The sequence below is a fragment of the Heptranchias perlo genome, chromosome 17 (genome assembly GCF_035084215.1).
Source record: "Heptranchias perlo isolate sHepPer1 chromosome 17, sHepPer1.hap1, whole genome shotgun sequence".
In the NCBI taxonomy this organism is placed as follows: Eukaryota; Metazoa; Chordata; class Chondrichthyes; order Hexanchiformes; family Hexanchidae; genus Heptranchias; species Heptranchias perlo.
In genome coordinates, this window is record NC_090341.1 from 34120089 (window position 1) to 34134047 (window position 13959).

Below are 13959 nucleotides of genomic sequence, written 5' to 3' on the forward strand. Positions count from 1 at the left end.
GTGGGACACCACTAGTCACATCCTGCCAATTTGAGTACCTGCCCATTATCCCTACTCTCTGTCGCCTGCTGCTCAGCCAATTTCCTAATCAGGTTAATTTGCCCTCAATTCCATGAGCTTCAACTTTAGCCAACAATCCTTATGAGGGACTTTATCGAATGCCTTCTGGAAGTCCATATAAAACAACATCCCTAGACATTCCCCTGCCCACTACTTTAGTCACTGCTTCAAAAAATTCAATCAGGTTCATCAGGCATGACCTACCCCTTACAAATCCATGCTGGCTCTCTGATCAGCGAAAATTTTCAAGGTGTTCAGTCACCCTATCCTTAATTATAGACTCTAGTAATTTCCCGACAACAGTTGTTAGGCTAACTGGTCTATAATTTCCTGGTTTCCCTCTCTCACCTTTCTTAATTAGCAGAGTGACAGGTGCAATTTTCCAATCTAAAGGAACGTTCCTGAATTTAGTTCCTGGAACTAGAAACTGCACTGGTAACACCAAATGGATAATACTATCTAGGAATGATACATAGAATGATGCAGCACAGAAGGAGGCCATTTGGCCCATCATAGCTGTGCCTATGTGGTAATATTATACACATTATATTTTTTGATTCCAAATAAAACTTCATGTATACAATGGGTGAATTTTAGACTCCATATATATGCTTAATTTTAGGCTCCATATATCTGCATAATTGAGCAAAAAATTGACCAGACGATCTCCACCCATTGGCCACTTGGACTGGTGCAAGAAATTCTGGACTTCTTGTTGGCCAACTCAGTGGCTGAAAAGTGTTTTGGTACAGCCATTTTTGTTTGCCATCAATAAAATCTCTTCGGGACTCCTGCTCTATATTATTTGGAGGACGAGGGGGAGGAGCAAAGGAGGCATGCCAGTCAGATGAAATTGCAACCAGAAGATGACTCCGCACCCACAGTCTTGCCCTTCAAACCCACATACAGTGTTTAAAATGATAAAAGGATTCGTTAGGGTAGATATAGAGAAACTATTTCCTCTGGTGGGGGAATCCAGAATAAGGGGGCATAATCTTAAAATTAGAGCTAGGCCATTCAGGAGTGAAATCAGGAAGCAATTTTTCACACAAAAGGTAGTGGAAATCCAGAACTCTCTCCCCAAAAGCCTGTGGATGCTGAGTCAATTGAAATGTTCAAGATGCGAGATTGATAGATATTTGTTAGGCAAGGCTGGGTTGAGGTACATATCAGCCATGATCTAACAGAATGGTAGAACAGGCTAGAGGCGCTGAATAATCTACTGCTATTCCTATGTTCCTATACAGGCAGAGGTGGACATACCTGGACTTGTCGAAGGAACAGTGTCTGCATACACTAAGATTTCTGTGTCAAAATTGTGCTGCATGCTCCAATCAGACCTAAAGCCAAACTCCATCACAAGCATGGCCCTGCCAGTGTCTGGCAAGGTCATAATAGCCTTGAACATTTATGCCCAAACTCATTACAGGCAGCCACTGGAGACATTAGTGACATCAACCAATCTGCGGGGCACTTTGTATTGAGCACGGATGCGGTTGATACCTTGTTTGCCACAACTAGCAAATTCATCACTTTCCCCATAGATAACTGGCAGAACGCAAGTGGACACAACACTTCTTTACAAAGAGCCAAATTCCCCGAAGTCCAGGGCACCATTGATTGCACCAATGTAGCCCTCCTTATTTCTACGTACAATGGATATGCATTCATGAACTGCATGAGTCCTTAGTCCATCAATGTGCAGCTCATCCATGACAATCTGCACATGATCACGCAGGTAAGTTCCCATTTCCCAGGCAGCAATCATTCTGTTTTCATTTTAAACAAACCACCATGCCATTATTTGCCGCACAAAGAGAAGTGCAAGGTTTGCTCTATCTCAACATACCTCTATAACAACTGCATATCAAGCACACTTATAATGAGGTCTATGCATCTAAGAGTCATTATAGAGCACACCAGAGGCATTTTAAAACAGAATTTTTGATGCCTAGACAGATCAAGGGCTATCCTACAATATAGCTTGGTGAAAGTCTCCTAAAATATTGTAGTCTAGTACATGTTCCAAAATGTTATCATTTCACAAGGCATCAATATGGAGCACATGGAGAAGGAAGGTAATGAACAGCAGCAAGGAGACTGAAGATGCAACTGCTGAATCATCTTTACCAGCTGCTAGAGCTGATGGCCAGACTCTCACTGGGGAGACTTTCTCCCAAGCACGCACCAATCCATTGCACTTGGCCCTAGATTTAAATAGTCAGGAAGAGATACAGAGATACCCATGTATCACCATGCAGCTCATTGTGGGTGTGATTACATGTTCATACATAGAAGGATCTGTCTGGCAGAAATATATTTAAGGATACACTGAAGGAACATTTACAGCCACTGTGAAGTGTACCTTACTGCATAATGGGATCATGGTAAGCATTTAAAGTATTATGAGGGGGAGGTAACTCTCAATTCTTTGCATGTTTAGTACTCAGCATTAACATAAAATAATGAGAGGTTATCCTGATTTGTCTGATGTGGTGAGGTCATTAAATCTTTCATGGCACTGTAGCCAGGTCTGCTGAATAGTGCAAAGTACATTTACTTTGGTGGTTACCTCCTCCTATATACCCTGAACACCTTGTTTGGGCAGTCAATGTTTGTCAGTCCCAAACAGGGTATCCTTCTGAATTACTTGTTCCAAGTTGAAAAATTGCTCTGAAAAATTGTATGTCCTCTAGCCAGCACATCTAAAAACAGAGATAGCAAAATTTTTCTCTTCCTTGTATGTCAACAAAAATAGACCGCCCCTTTAAAATGCAGCAGGCCTTAAAGGCCAGGCCAAGCAGACGATTTCTTGCCCATAAATGAGTGATCTCCCAATCAGAAGCATTGTTCACTTTGAGCGCTCAAACACAGAATGCTGATTTGGCAGACTCAGATACTAAAGGCCTGGCGTGTCTAAATCATACCAGCCTGCTTGAAGGCCAGATCGGAAAATCCACATCAAACATTTTGAAAGGGTAAATTGCACCGGGTAATAAGGATCACTGTCCACCTTTTGCTTCCAAATAATTATATATTTTCTTATAAATTGTTGCTTTAATTCGTCTCCTGCACAGAAATCAATGTTGTCTTGGCAGAAATACTTGTCAATTCCAAGAAAAGTCTACACATTTGCAATATCTTATAGGAATTAATTATGATGTGGAGATGCCGGTGATGGACTGGGGTTGACAATTGTAAACAATTAATTAAGCATTGTGAATAGCTGAGCATATTTTTAAATAAAATTAGACAACTAAACTTTTAATAATTCCTATGCAAAATTGCTTAACACTGGTTTCACCGAACTGAATGATTACAGTTAGTCTTTGTTTTTACCCAACTGAGTAAATCTGCAATTGTCAAATATGTAAGGCAGTTCAGTTGGCTTTAAGACACCACTGTAGTGACATCTTGCCTTTCACCTCAGATCTATATCCTTAGAGCTCATAAGCTCTGTTGGAAAATTTTCTTTGAAAAATCACAATAATAAATCTATGCAATCTTACGCCAACATAGGGTTAACAAAGATTGTATATCTAAAGGATTACACAGACTTTGCACAGCAACTGTAATTAATGTAAAGGAAATAAATTCTGTGCGTCTCTCTGAAAAAGGAAGGTATGAGATTCCAAGGATGCTGCCTGACCTGCTGAATGTTTCCAGCATTTTCTGTTTTTATTTCAGATTTCCAGCATCTGCAGTATTTTGCTTTTGTTTTAAAGGTATATGATTTCTCTGGTCTCCAAAAATTTAAAAGCATTACTCATGATTTCTGGCACCAGATACAACTATACACGTATAAGAACTAGTAACCCTCCAACTACCTACAATTATTACAGTGAAGTTACCCTTTACAACAAATAGCATGATTTTCTTATTCATCCATAGTGCCTAGGGGTATTTATTGGAGACTTGGTCTACCCTGCACACAGACTTGTTCTATACAATGATGTCTTCATGTGATTTTCATTCAATACTGTTCAAACTTTTTTGAAGATATTTCAATTGATTCACTGCACACCATGTTATGTAAAATTCTCAAGATATTGAAACCAACAGAGTTAGATGATAGTATTAAAGGGAGACCCTGTCACAGACAGCAATGTTCTTTGTAAGCTGGCATCATAGTACTTCAGACAGTTTGGTACTGGCTAAACATGTTTACTAACTGTTCTATCTTCAGGCTAACAAGAGAATTATTATCCTATGGATGCAAACAGTAAAAGTCTGAAATTACCTTTGTCTGGTGGAGAGCAACATTGCTTTCAGATATCACTGTACTTATACAAGATATTATCCTATCTGCCAATCACATTGTGGTACATCTTAAGATTAAACAGAGAACAAAGCACTGAAAACATTAATGTTATAAAGCTATTTGAATGTTTTAATGCAGCTAAACCAAAGGAGTTCCAATTCCAATACTGCAGTCTAGAATTAAATACTCCCTAAAGAAGGATCAAATTAACCCATGTTTCTTTTTAATATTCCCCTGTGAGTTTCAGACCTCTGTCTATTTGATCCTTCAAAAGCTCTGGCTTCCAAGCTCCAGTTACTGATAATTTTTCAAGCTGTCATTATTCTGACAACATTCTATTCCTGAATATGCAGCCAAGAAAGTCATTTTGGTTATTTATAACATATCTCTTAAGCTGAGCTCATCAACTGCACAATTCAGCAAATTTTCCAATTAACAGTTCCCTCAGTCTTGCAATGACCTCTCTTCACATCTGCCTTCTTGATTTCCTGCTCCCTCTTTAGCCTGCAAGTACTTAATTAATCTGAGATTATAAAAATCTTCATTTTAGGAGTTCAAAGTACAATTAAGAAGACCACAGTTCAACATACTATCTTTAGCTAGTACCTGCTTAAACAACTTTATACTACTTAACTCAAACCATTTTTGACTTGCTTTTGATATTCACCAGGAGTTCCAAAACTATAGTTAGTAGAGACCGCACATTATAAGAATTCTATTAAAACCAATGATTCTAATTGTTAACCGGTTACAATAAAGGCTACCTGACATCGATTTATTAAAAGGTGAAAAACTGAACTAGGCAGTTTTAATACCCTTTCTTATTTTTAAATTTGTGTATTAAAGACGTCAGTTATTAAGGCTGTCAACTGAAGTTAATGAATATTAATCTAATGTTGCCAAGAATTTTCCATAATTATATTTTTAATTTGACTTCATGTTAACTGTATGTATAATAAACTATAACACTAGCCTCTTGGGTAACCATTCAGCAGACCAGAGAAACCGGTTTCAAACAGGAACATTCTTAACAGAGCATTTCTTTAAAAGGTTCACACAGGGCTTTTCCTCACAACAGAAGGAATGTCCTATAAAATAAAAATTTGTCGGTGGGAAAGATCAGATTTTTAAAAAATATGAACAATCTTGATTAGTCACAACTGGAGGAAGGGGATGCTATGCCCCCAATGTATGCTGGGAAAATCCTGCACTCTTTGGTGGTGTTGCCACTATTCTAACGGCAATCGATCTCTTTGAGACTGTTCGTCATTGGGAACTGGCACTGCGGGCCACGATTATAGCTGTTGTGTGGAAAATGATGCAGGCATAATTTACTGTGGCTGAATGCTAGGTGGAACTGGTGAGATATCCAGTGGGAAGCTTCATTCTGCCACCTCTTACTGTGATGTTCCAATTGTGGGGGGAGGGGGGGCAGAAGATGGAATATTGTCCTGAAGCCAGAAAGGGGCGGACACCCAGTAAAAACAATTTTCACTTCAAATTCCTCGTCCTCCAAGACATTTCTGAATATGCAACTATGAAATCTATAATAAATGTTGGTTATTTATAAACAAAGCAATTTCTGTGTCAAAGCTGGGTAGAGAAATTTGCGTAGGACCTAATTAATCCAAAATTTTCAGGTACAAAATTTCTTGCATCTCCAAAGAAATGCCCCTTTAATTTTATTTTTTGTTTTCCTTTAAAGTTATATTTTCACTTTGTTGAAAATATATTTTGCTGAAAGATTTTCCCATACAATAATAATTTAGAACTATAAATCCACAATGTGTTCTGCTGTCAGAATCTCTGCTTGGATTTTTCTTCTTTCTTTCTTTGACCTCTAAAGCTCAAATACTAATAAAGATCCATACAAAACATTGATGCATTGAGGTGATTTCATTAGAAACTGGGACTGTGTTTAATAAACGCAAGATTTTTTTTTAAATCCTAAATTAGCTGCAAGATTATGCCTTAGTTTGAACAGAGATTCTGGTTTGTGACTAATTCATTACTACAAAATATTTAAAAAATCATAAAAATATTGCACCTTTCATGACATCAGGACATCCCAAAGGGCTTTACAGCCAATGAAGTGTAGTCACTATTGTAATGTAGGAAACACAGCAGCTAAATCGCACACAAGGTCCCACAAACAGCAATGTGATATCAACTAGATAATCTGTTTTAGTGATGTTGATTGAAGGATAAATATTCGCCAGGACACTGGGGGGAAATCCCCTTCTCTTTCTCGAAATAGTGCCATGGGATCTTTTATGTCTACCTGAGAGAGTTTAACGTCTCATCTGAATGACGGCACCTCCGACACAGCAGCACTCCCTCAGTACTGCATTAGAGTGTCAACCTAGAAATTGCAGATTTGAAGCAGAACCTTCTGAATCAGAGGTGAGAGTGTTATCACTGAGCCACAGCTGACACCTAATAGAATAGCAGGATGTCACTTTTTCGACCTACAATAAGTGTAATACAGGAACCATTGAAATTACAGGAATTCTGATAATTTACACAGTTCCCTCATCTGGTTGCCCCTGCTTTGTGAAGGAGATAGAGCCAAGAGTACTACTACGTGTTTTATAACTACTGGACATAATCTCAGCTCCACATATTTGGAATTTTGATTTGGATAACACAAAAGCAACTACCTTCTCTAATAGTGTGTGAAAATAGCTTGACAACCTTTGTAGAGCTTTGCTGGAAGATTAGTGTTGGGATCATTCAAAGGGTATAATATATTATAGGATGATGTTTGTTTTTATGAAACACATCTTCCTGTGTAATAATGGTATGTAAATTCATCTCTAGAGGTTTGCTCTACTGTTTAATATTGGAAGAACATGTACACTCACGTCTTGCTTAGAAGGGCAATGTAATTCTGTGGTATTTAATTCCAAAGTGTGTATGGAAAATAATTGTAAAAACTTTGCATGTTTTAATCACCTCAAAATGTAACAGAATGGCCTGAAACTAGTTAGCCTCAGCAGCCATGCAACATAGCAAAGAGCAGGTTAACTTAACCATGTAGCAGCTACTGTCTTTACATCCTAAGCTCTGCCCATTTGTCACACTTCAGGATTTTTAAAACTATTTTTCTGCGGAAAGGATTTGGGAAAAAAGTTACTTTTTAAACATTGTTTATCAAATCATATTGTATTCATATCAGTTTTAAAAATGCACTCAGATGACAAGTGGTTAATATGCTAATGAGGTTGTGTTTTTGGGCCAGTACTAAGTCCATAGAAAATACACAAATGTGTTAGAAGGAATGCTATTATTTTAATGCATAGGTAGGAGATGCTTGAAATCATCTTTTCTACATAATACAATTTTTAATCAGATATCATGTAATTACTATATTTTAAGTATGGTGAATAAATGATCAAAATGTAGGTTATATTGTGTCTGTGTGTTGAAAAAATAGCTATGAATATTACATACCTCATCAAAAATATTTATACTGCTGTATATTACAGTGTGTGAAGTGTTTAAATTCCAATTCATAAAAGGGCTGTTTTAAGTAAGCTGTTTGCTCACTGAATTTTAGCCTCTATAAATATTTTAATACATACAAAAATAATGAGACACATGAACATTTATTATTGGTGTAAAACGTACGTTTGATTTAATTTAAAACCAAGTGGCTATATAAAGCTCCATTGTGCCTTAATAACAAATAAAACACAAATGCATACTCATAACTATAGTTTCATATGATTTTAAATGTATCCCTAGTCTCTTTTTGGCATCCTATCCATATAGCACATTATCATTCTCATGAATATCTTTATATTCAGCCAAATATCTTGTTCTGTATTTATCATATTTCACATTTGCAGTTTATACTGTGCATAATTTACTTATAGGAAAGAAAATAGAGTGGGTCAGTAAACACATATAAGATGGAGTGTTATTCACTCACTAGCATCAAAGGAATGACTTGCAGTGGGCAGTGACACTTAAGTCTTATCGATTTTTATGAGAAGTTTATTTTTCAACTACAATTCTTGAAGCAACGTTAGAACACCTTCAAGTTCCTGCAAGATTATTCTGAAGGGTAATTTCAATTTCAATTGACAATTTTGCAATCAGTCAAAACTGGAATGTTTCCTGAGCTCATTTAAGAAAAAACACCAACTCAAACCATTAATATTAATAGTACACTAATTTATTTGTTTTCATATCTTAGAGTTGGGAGGTAATAAATGTACCTCCGTTTTGCAACTAGCCGTTTTGGAATTACAGTTATAACACCATACCACCAGTATCTGTGTTTATTACTAAAAAATCATTAAATGAGCATTAATCTGAACAAACCACGTAAGCATTAATGTCTAAAATATTCTTATACTGGGGGAAGAAGGTGTACCAACATCATAAAAACATTCAAATTTGCTTCACAATGTCGCTAAACACAATGGCCAATACAGTACACTCCTTCCCATGATTCAGATTCCCTCTTACCCTAATAAATGAAATACATTGAAGTTAAGGGATAATATGGACTGACCATTGACAGACTTTACGATGACATTTCATTATCTGATAAACATATTCTATTTTAACTTGAAGTTGCAGGCAAAAAAAAATCATCCTTTTAATCAGTGCCAGAAATTTTGATCAAAATGCTTATACTGCTCTCTTACAAACACTATTACAAACCTGATTTTAGCAGGAGAGAAGTTTCAGTCATTTCAAGTAATTGTGTTCCTATATGTTAATACAGATGACACAAGCAATAACATGAGTACATTTTTGGAAACTCGTGAAAGGTGTTAACTGGACCTCATCTCAAGTTAAATCTTAACTTTATGAAAACTGAACCTGGTACTTTTAAGTAATGTAGAGAATTTGTAAATTGTTTGTTAACATTGCCAAAAGATTTATCTAGAATGGCCCTGACACTAATGAAGTTATGGGTTAGTTCAACCTCTGAATTGCCCAAAATAAACAGACATTTGGTGAACACTTTTGCCATAGAAGCTGGGCCTATTGAAAATACCTTGTTCTGCTAGCATTTACTAGCCACTTGAAAGTGAAGATACTTGTGGTATTTTTTGAAGATTACATGAAGGGTGACATCCTTGAAATCAATGACACCAGCCAATCCCCAACCCAGTGATCCTCAATGACGGTGAGCATAGAATCATACAGCACAGAAGGAGGCCATTCAGCCCATCATGCATGTGCCGGCTCTTTAAAAGAACTATCCAATTAGTCCCACTCCCCAGTTCTTTCCCTATAGCCCTGCATCTTGAACCATTACCCTGTTTAATTTATTTTTGAGTTTCCAGTCACATTCATCTGAACCATACTGTCCTTGTGGGGATACTGTCCACTGCACTGCTGATAAAGTTTTTGGAGAACATTAAAAAAAAAGTTATATTTTGCTGTCCTTTCTTGCTTACTTAAGTACTATACAACGTGGTTGAGACAGCAGAGAAGAAAACTTCAAGCAGGCTCCTGCCAGTATTACTCTGTTGTCAGCCACCAAGAAGTGCAGGAGAACATTTTCCCTGTGGGGAAAAAACCTTGAGGGTAATTCAGACTCGCATGGCACAAATGGTCAGGAAATCTTTGGCTGTGTGGCCTGAATTTCCAATATGCAATTCTGGCAGCCAAGATTCCCTGTCAGCAGCAGGACTCACAAAAATCTGTCCTTTTGCTTCCATTTTTCACTTCCCTCAACAGTATAACTGGTACTTGAAACTAGCTGTCAAAGGCAGAAAAGCACATCATGGCACAGTGCATCAGTTCGTCGAGAAAAAGATTGTCATTTACAAGATAACAGCACAATACAATGGCCTGGAATTTGCTTTGAGCAGTGAACCAACAGTGCCCAATGTAGGTCATTAGTGGAATTCCTGCATCATCTAAAAAGCTGGATAAGCATTTCTAATATTAACAAATGTAAACCATTGGAAGGATTTGTCTAGGTATGAATGCAATTTGCAATGCATGTTGTGTTTCTTTCCGACCATCATGACATCCAACAGCACCAACATATATTAACTGCATTTATTAAATTCAAAATATTTCATGATTTCAATAGGGAAAGTCGTAGAAAGTGAATATTAGCAAACTGGGTAGAAATTTGTCCTGGGTGTTAGCGCAAAACAGGGGGTGTTGCATCGACTGTCTGTCATACGCCTCGTCTGGTATTCAGTTCCATTGAAGTCAATTTAATTTCTACACCATTATCTCTAATAGTGCAGCCTGTGTCGAATAATTTCCCATAATACTTGTGACTACTATCACTGGATGCCAAATATGATGTAGCTTTACTATAAAGATAAGCCCGCACGTGCTACAAATTGCACGAAAATCACTTTTAAAACAAAGAAAATATTTTGTGTTGTGAATGAATTTATAGGGACTGGGGACAATGCATTGTTCCTTAGGAGGAAGAGTGAATACTTGGATCCGACTCCCCCAACGCCTCTGCATTGTCATCCTTCCCTGCTTTCAAAGGCGCTATGGAAATGCAAGTTCCTTCTTTCTTTCTATTTACCTTTCACTAGTTTGAACCCATGTCTTGCCCTACTGTCATGGCTTGGTTTATAGTGTCTCAGATCTACATTTTCTACACTGTTTTTTCAATCTTTTTATAATTGTATATTATTTTACCTATACAAGATTACCTTTCAGTTGTTTCCATTCAAGACTCTGTTAACAGTTCTCTGAGCCTAGAAATCAGTCTCGTGGCTCAACCCTGAACCACCTCCAGAGCTTGAATATCTCCCTTGTGTCTCGGCAACCAAGACTGAAGACAGTACTCAAAGTGTGATCTGACCAGAACATTATACAGTTTGAGCACTACTTGCTCCAACTTGTAATCTGATATTCAGCATTCTATTTGCCTTGTTGATAACTACTCTGCCGTATTGAAACAGCTGAGCATCTCCCTAATGTCGCCCACCTCTGCCCCTGCCTCAGTTGCTGAAACCCTTCATCCATGCCTCGATTATTCCAATACTCATCTGGCCAGCCTCCCACCCTCATGAATTTCAGCTCGTCCAAAACCTTGCTGCCTGTATTTCACATGGAGTCCTGCTCATTCATCACCCTAGTGCCCGTTGACCGACATTGGCTCTCAGTCCTCCAACACTTCAAATTTAAAATTCTCATCCTCATGTTTAAATCCCTTCACCTCACCCTTCCCTATCTCTGTAACCTTTTCTAGCCCTACAACCCTCGGAGAACTCTGCATTCCTCTATCTCTGGCATCGTGTATCCCCCGCACCCTTTGCCCCATCATTGGAGGCCGTGACTGTAGCCTTTCAGGCCCTATGCTCTGGAATTCCCTCCCTAAATGTCTACATCTCTCTCTCTTTTAAGATCCTCCTTAAAACCCATCTCTTTGACCAAGCTCTTAGCAACACCTCCTAATAACTCCTCCTTTGGTTTGGGGTCACTTTTTGTCCGGTTATGCTTCTGTGAAGTGCCTTGGAGCATTTTTCTGTTTAAGGTGCTATATAAATGCAACTTGTTGTTGTTGTTGTTGCACTTGCCAGCATTAAAATAAATTTCATCTGCCATTGACGTACCCACTTACGTATTTTGTCTAACTCATCTCGAAATTCCCAAACTGCCTCCAAGATTCAGCTGTCCCACCTAATTTGGTATTGTTACTAAATTTGATCAACTTGATTTGAGCTTCTGAATCCAAGCTGTTAATATAAATTAGAAGCAGTAGGAGTCCCCTTATTCTGACCTAGCTCCTCTAACAACTCTTTGGTCAACTTCTTACTCATTCTAGAAATCCCCACCATTTCAAGCTTAAATAGTAATCTTTCGGACTGAATTTTGTCAAATTCTTTTTGGGTGTCAAGGTATACTATGTCATACTGCTTTCTGCTGTCCACTTGGGATGTCAGTGCCTTTGATACAGAATGGGAGAAAAAGAAAAAAATTGCAAAAAGAGAAAAAAATTATTTCTGCTAAGCCTTTGAAGAATTATGAGCATTTAAACGTATTCAATTTTGATTACAACAGATGCCAAATGCATAGACAGATCCCTTTTTTCCAACAGATAGGCAAAAAGTTTAAGATGTTTTTAACTACTGAATATAATTTGATAATAACAACATGAAGTTCAACAGACCAGAGAGCTGTAAGGGTGGAGCACTGAAGCATTCACATGTCTTAATGTGCTTCTCTTGGGAACTAAAAACAATAAAAACAGTTCTCATTTATTTTTCAAACACATCCATATAATTTAAAGTATTTTATTCATATTTGGAAGACATTTGCTGCTACAGAAATTAGCTAAAGGAACCAATTTGTATTCACTTGAAATTCTCGGTTTCACAGTTGTTTAAAACACTATAAACATGAAAAGGCCACAAAAGGATGGAACAACATCACTAAATGAGATCACATACTGTCAGTAATTTTCTAGCATAATGAAAATGAGTTTTACAAAAATAAAATAACCAGTGATGACAGAAAAAGACACAATACTTAAAATGTAAGTTTAGCAAAATTCTTTGTCCGCTGGAAGAGTACAACTGACTTACTCATGTACTAAGTTCTGTGCACCTCCAGACTGAGCTGGACGCAGGTTGACTTTCTTGGCAGTGTTGAAGGTTAAGGCTTTCAAGACAGTACCAATTTGATTAAGTATGTGGTCTGTTGCTGTACACTCAGTAGTGCCGTTTTAATCAATTTTAAGATTAAGGCAAAGGCTGAGCTTTCTGCACATCCTCTTGCAATAACTGAAGATTACAGAGATGTTCAGGAAGAAGAAAACCATTTTGTGTCATTATATTCAGATATATTTTTTATTTCACAGAACCAAAAAAAATCGAAACTTTCATAAAAATTCACAATAATCATTGACGTTAACATGCAGGAACCGTGTGGAGTCAGCACATAATTCAATAAATTTGTAAAAAGTGTGCAATGTACAACTTTTTCTGTAAAACCATCCCTGAAGTACACTTTGTATAAATGTATTGATAATTCTTTATATTTGTCCAGTCATTGTGTGAAATAACCATAGAAAATTATCTTTCTAAAATTAGTGGTGACCCATGATTGGGGAATACAGTATAAAGAAAACTCATTGCTTGAAAACTTCCTTCAGTAGGCTATTTTGGAGCCACATTGGCAACTGCCTTCTTAGCTGCATCTTCCAGGTCTCTGGCAGAAATGATTGGCAGTCCACTCTCACTCAGGATGCGCTTGGCTTCAGTAACATTGGTTCCTAGAAACAGAAGGAGAACAGACAGTGATGGGTGGAAGACTAAAAATTAAACCAACATACTTTCGTCCCTCTGAAACAACAGGTTTTGCAGAGTAATGTCCTGATCTGAAGTGTATTTTATGTAAGATAAACAAAGTATATTGATTTGCTAATTGATTAAATCACTGAAAGAAACTGCTGCAAACTTTTTACTATCGTGCTTCACTAAATGAGATCACATACCGATTCACACTGCATTGTGCAGGTCATGCCCTGGAACCCAAAACCTATACTAAATGCAAGTATCTAAAAATCAGGACACAATTATGATGTCCTGGTTTATTTTTTAGAATATCATGTAGTATTTGTTACTGCATCGATTCTATGAGGTAAACCTCATTATTAGAAATAAGAAAACAAGGGTAATTTTCTATGCTGG

General features: G+C 37.3%; 1 protein-coding gene and 1 long non-coding RNA gene across 3 annotated transcripts in view; one reads left to right on the forward strand and one right to left on the reverse strand.

The window, feature by feature from the left end:
• Positions 1–13959, forward strand: part of LOC137334243 (uncharacterized) — a 170549-nt gene that overhangs the window by 30862 nt on the left and 125728 nt on the right. The window lies entirely within an intron of this gene.
• suclg2 (succinate-CoA ligase GDP-forming subunit beta) overlaps positions 12548–13959 on the reverse strand; it is a 344808-nt gene continuing 343396 nt past the window's right edge. For both annotated transcript variants that reach the window (XM_067998875.1, XM_067998876.1), the window contains one exon: positions 12548–13541. In XM_067998875.1, coding sequence (XP_067854976.1) covers positions 13426–13541 — 116 coding nt within the window. In that variant the 3' untranslated portion in view covers positions 12548–13425. The remainder of the gene's footprint in view (positions 13542–13959) is intronic.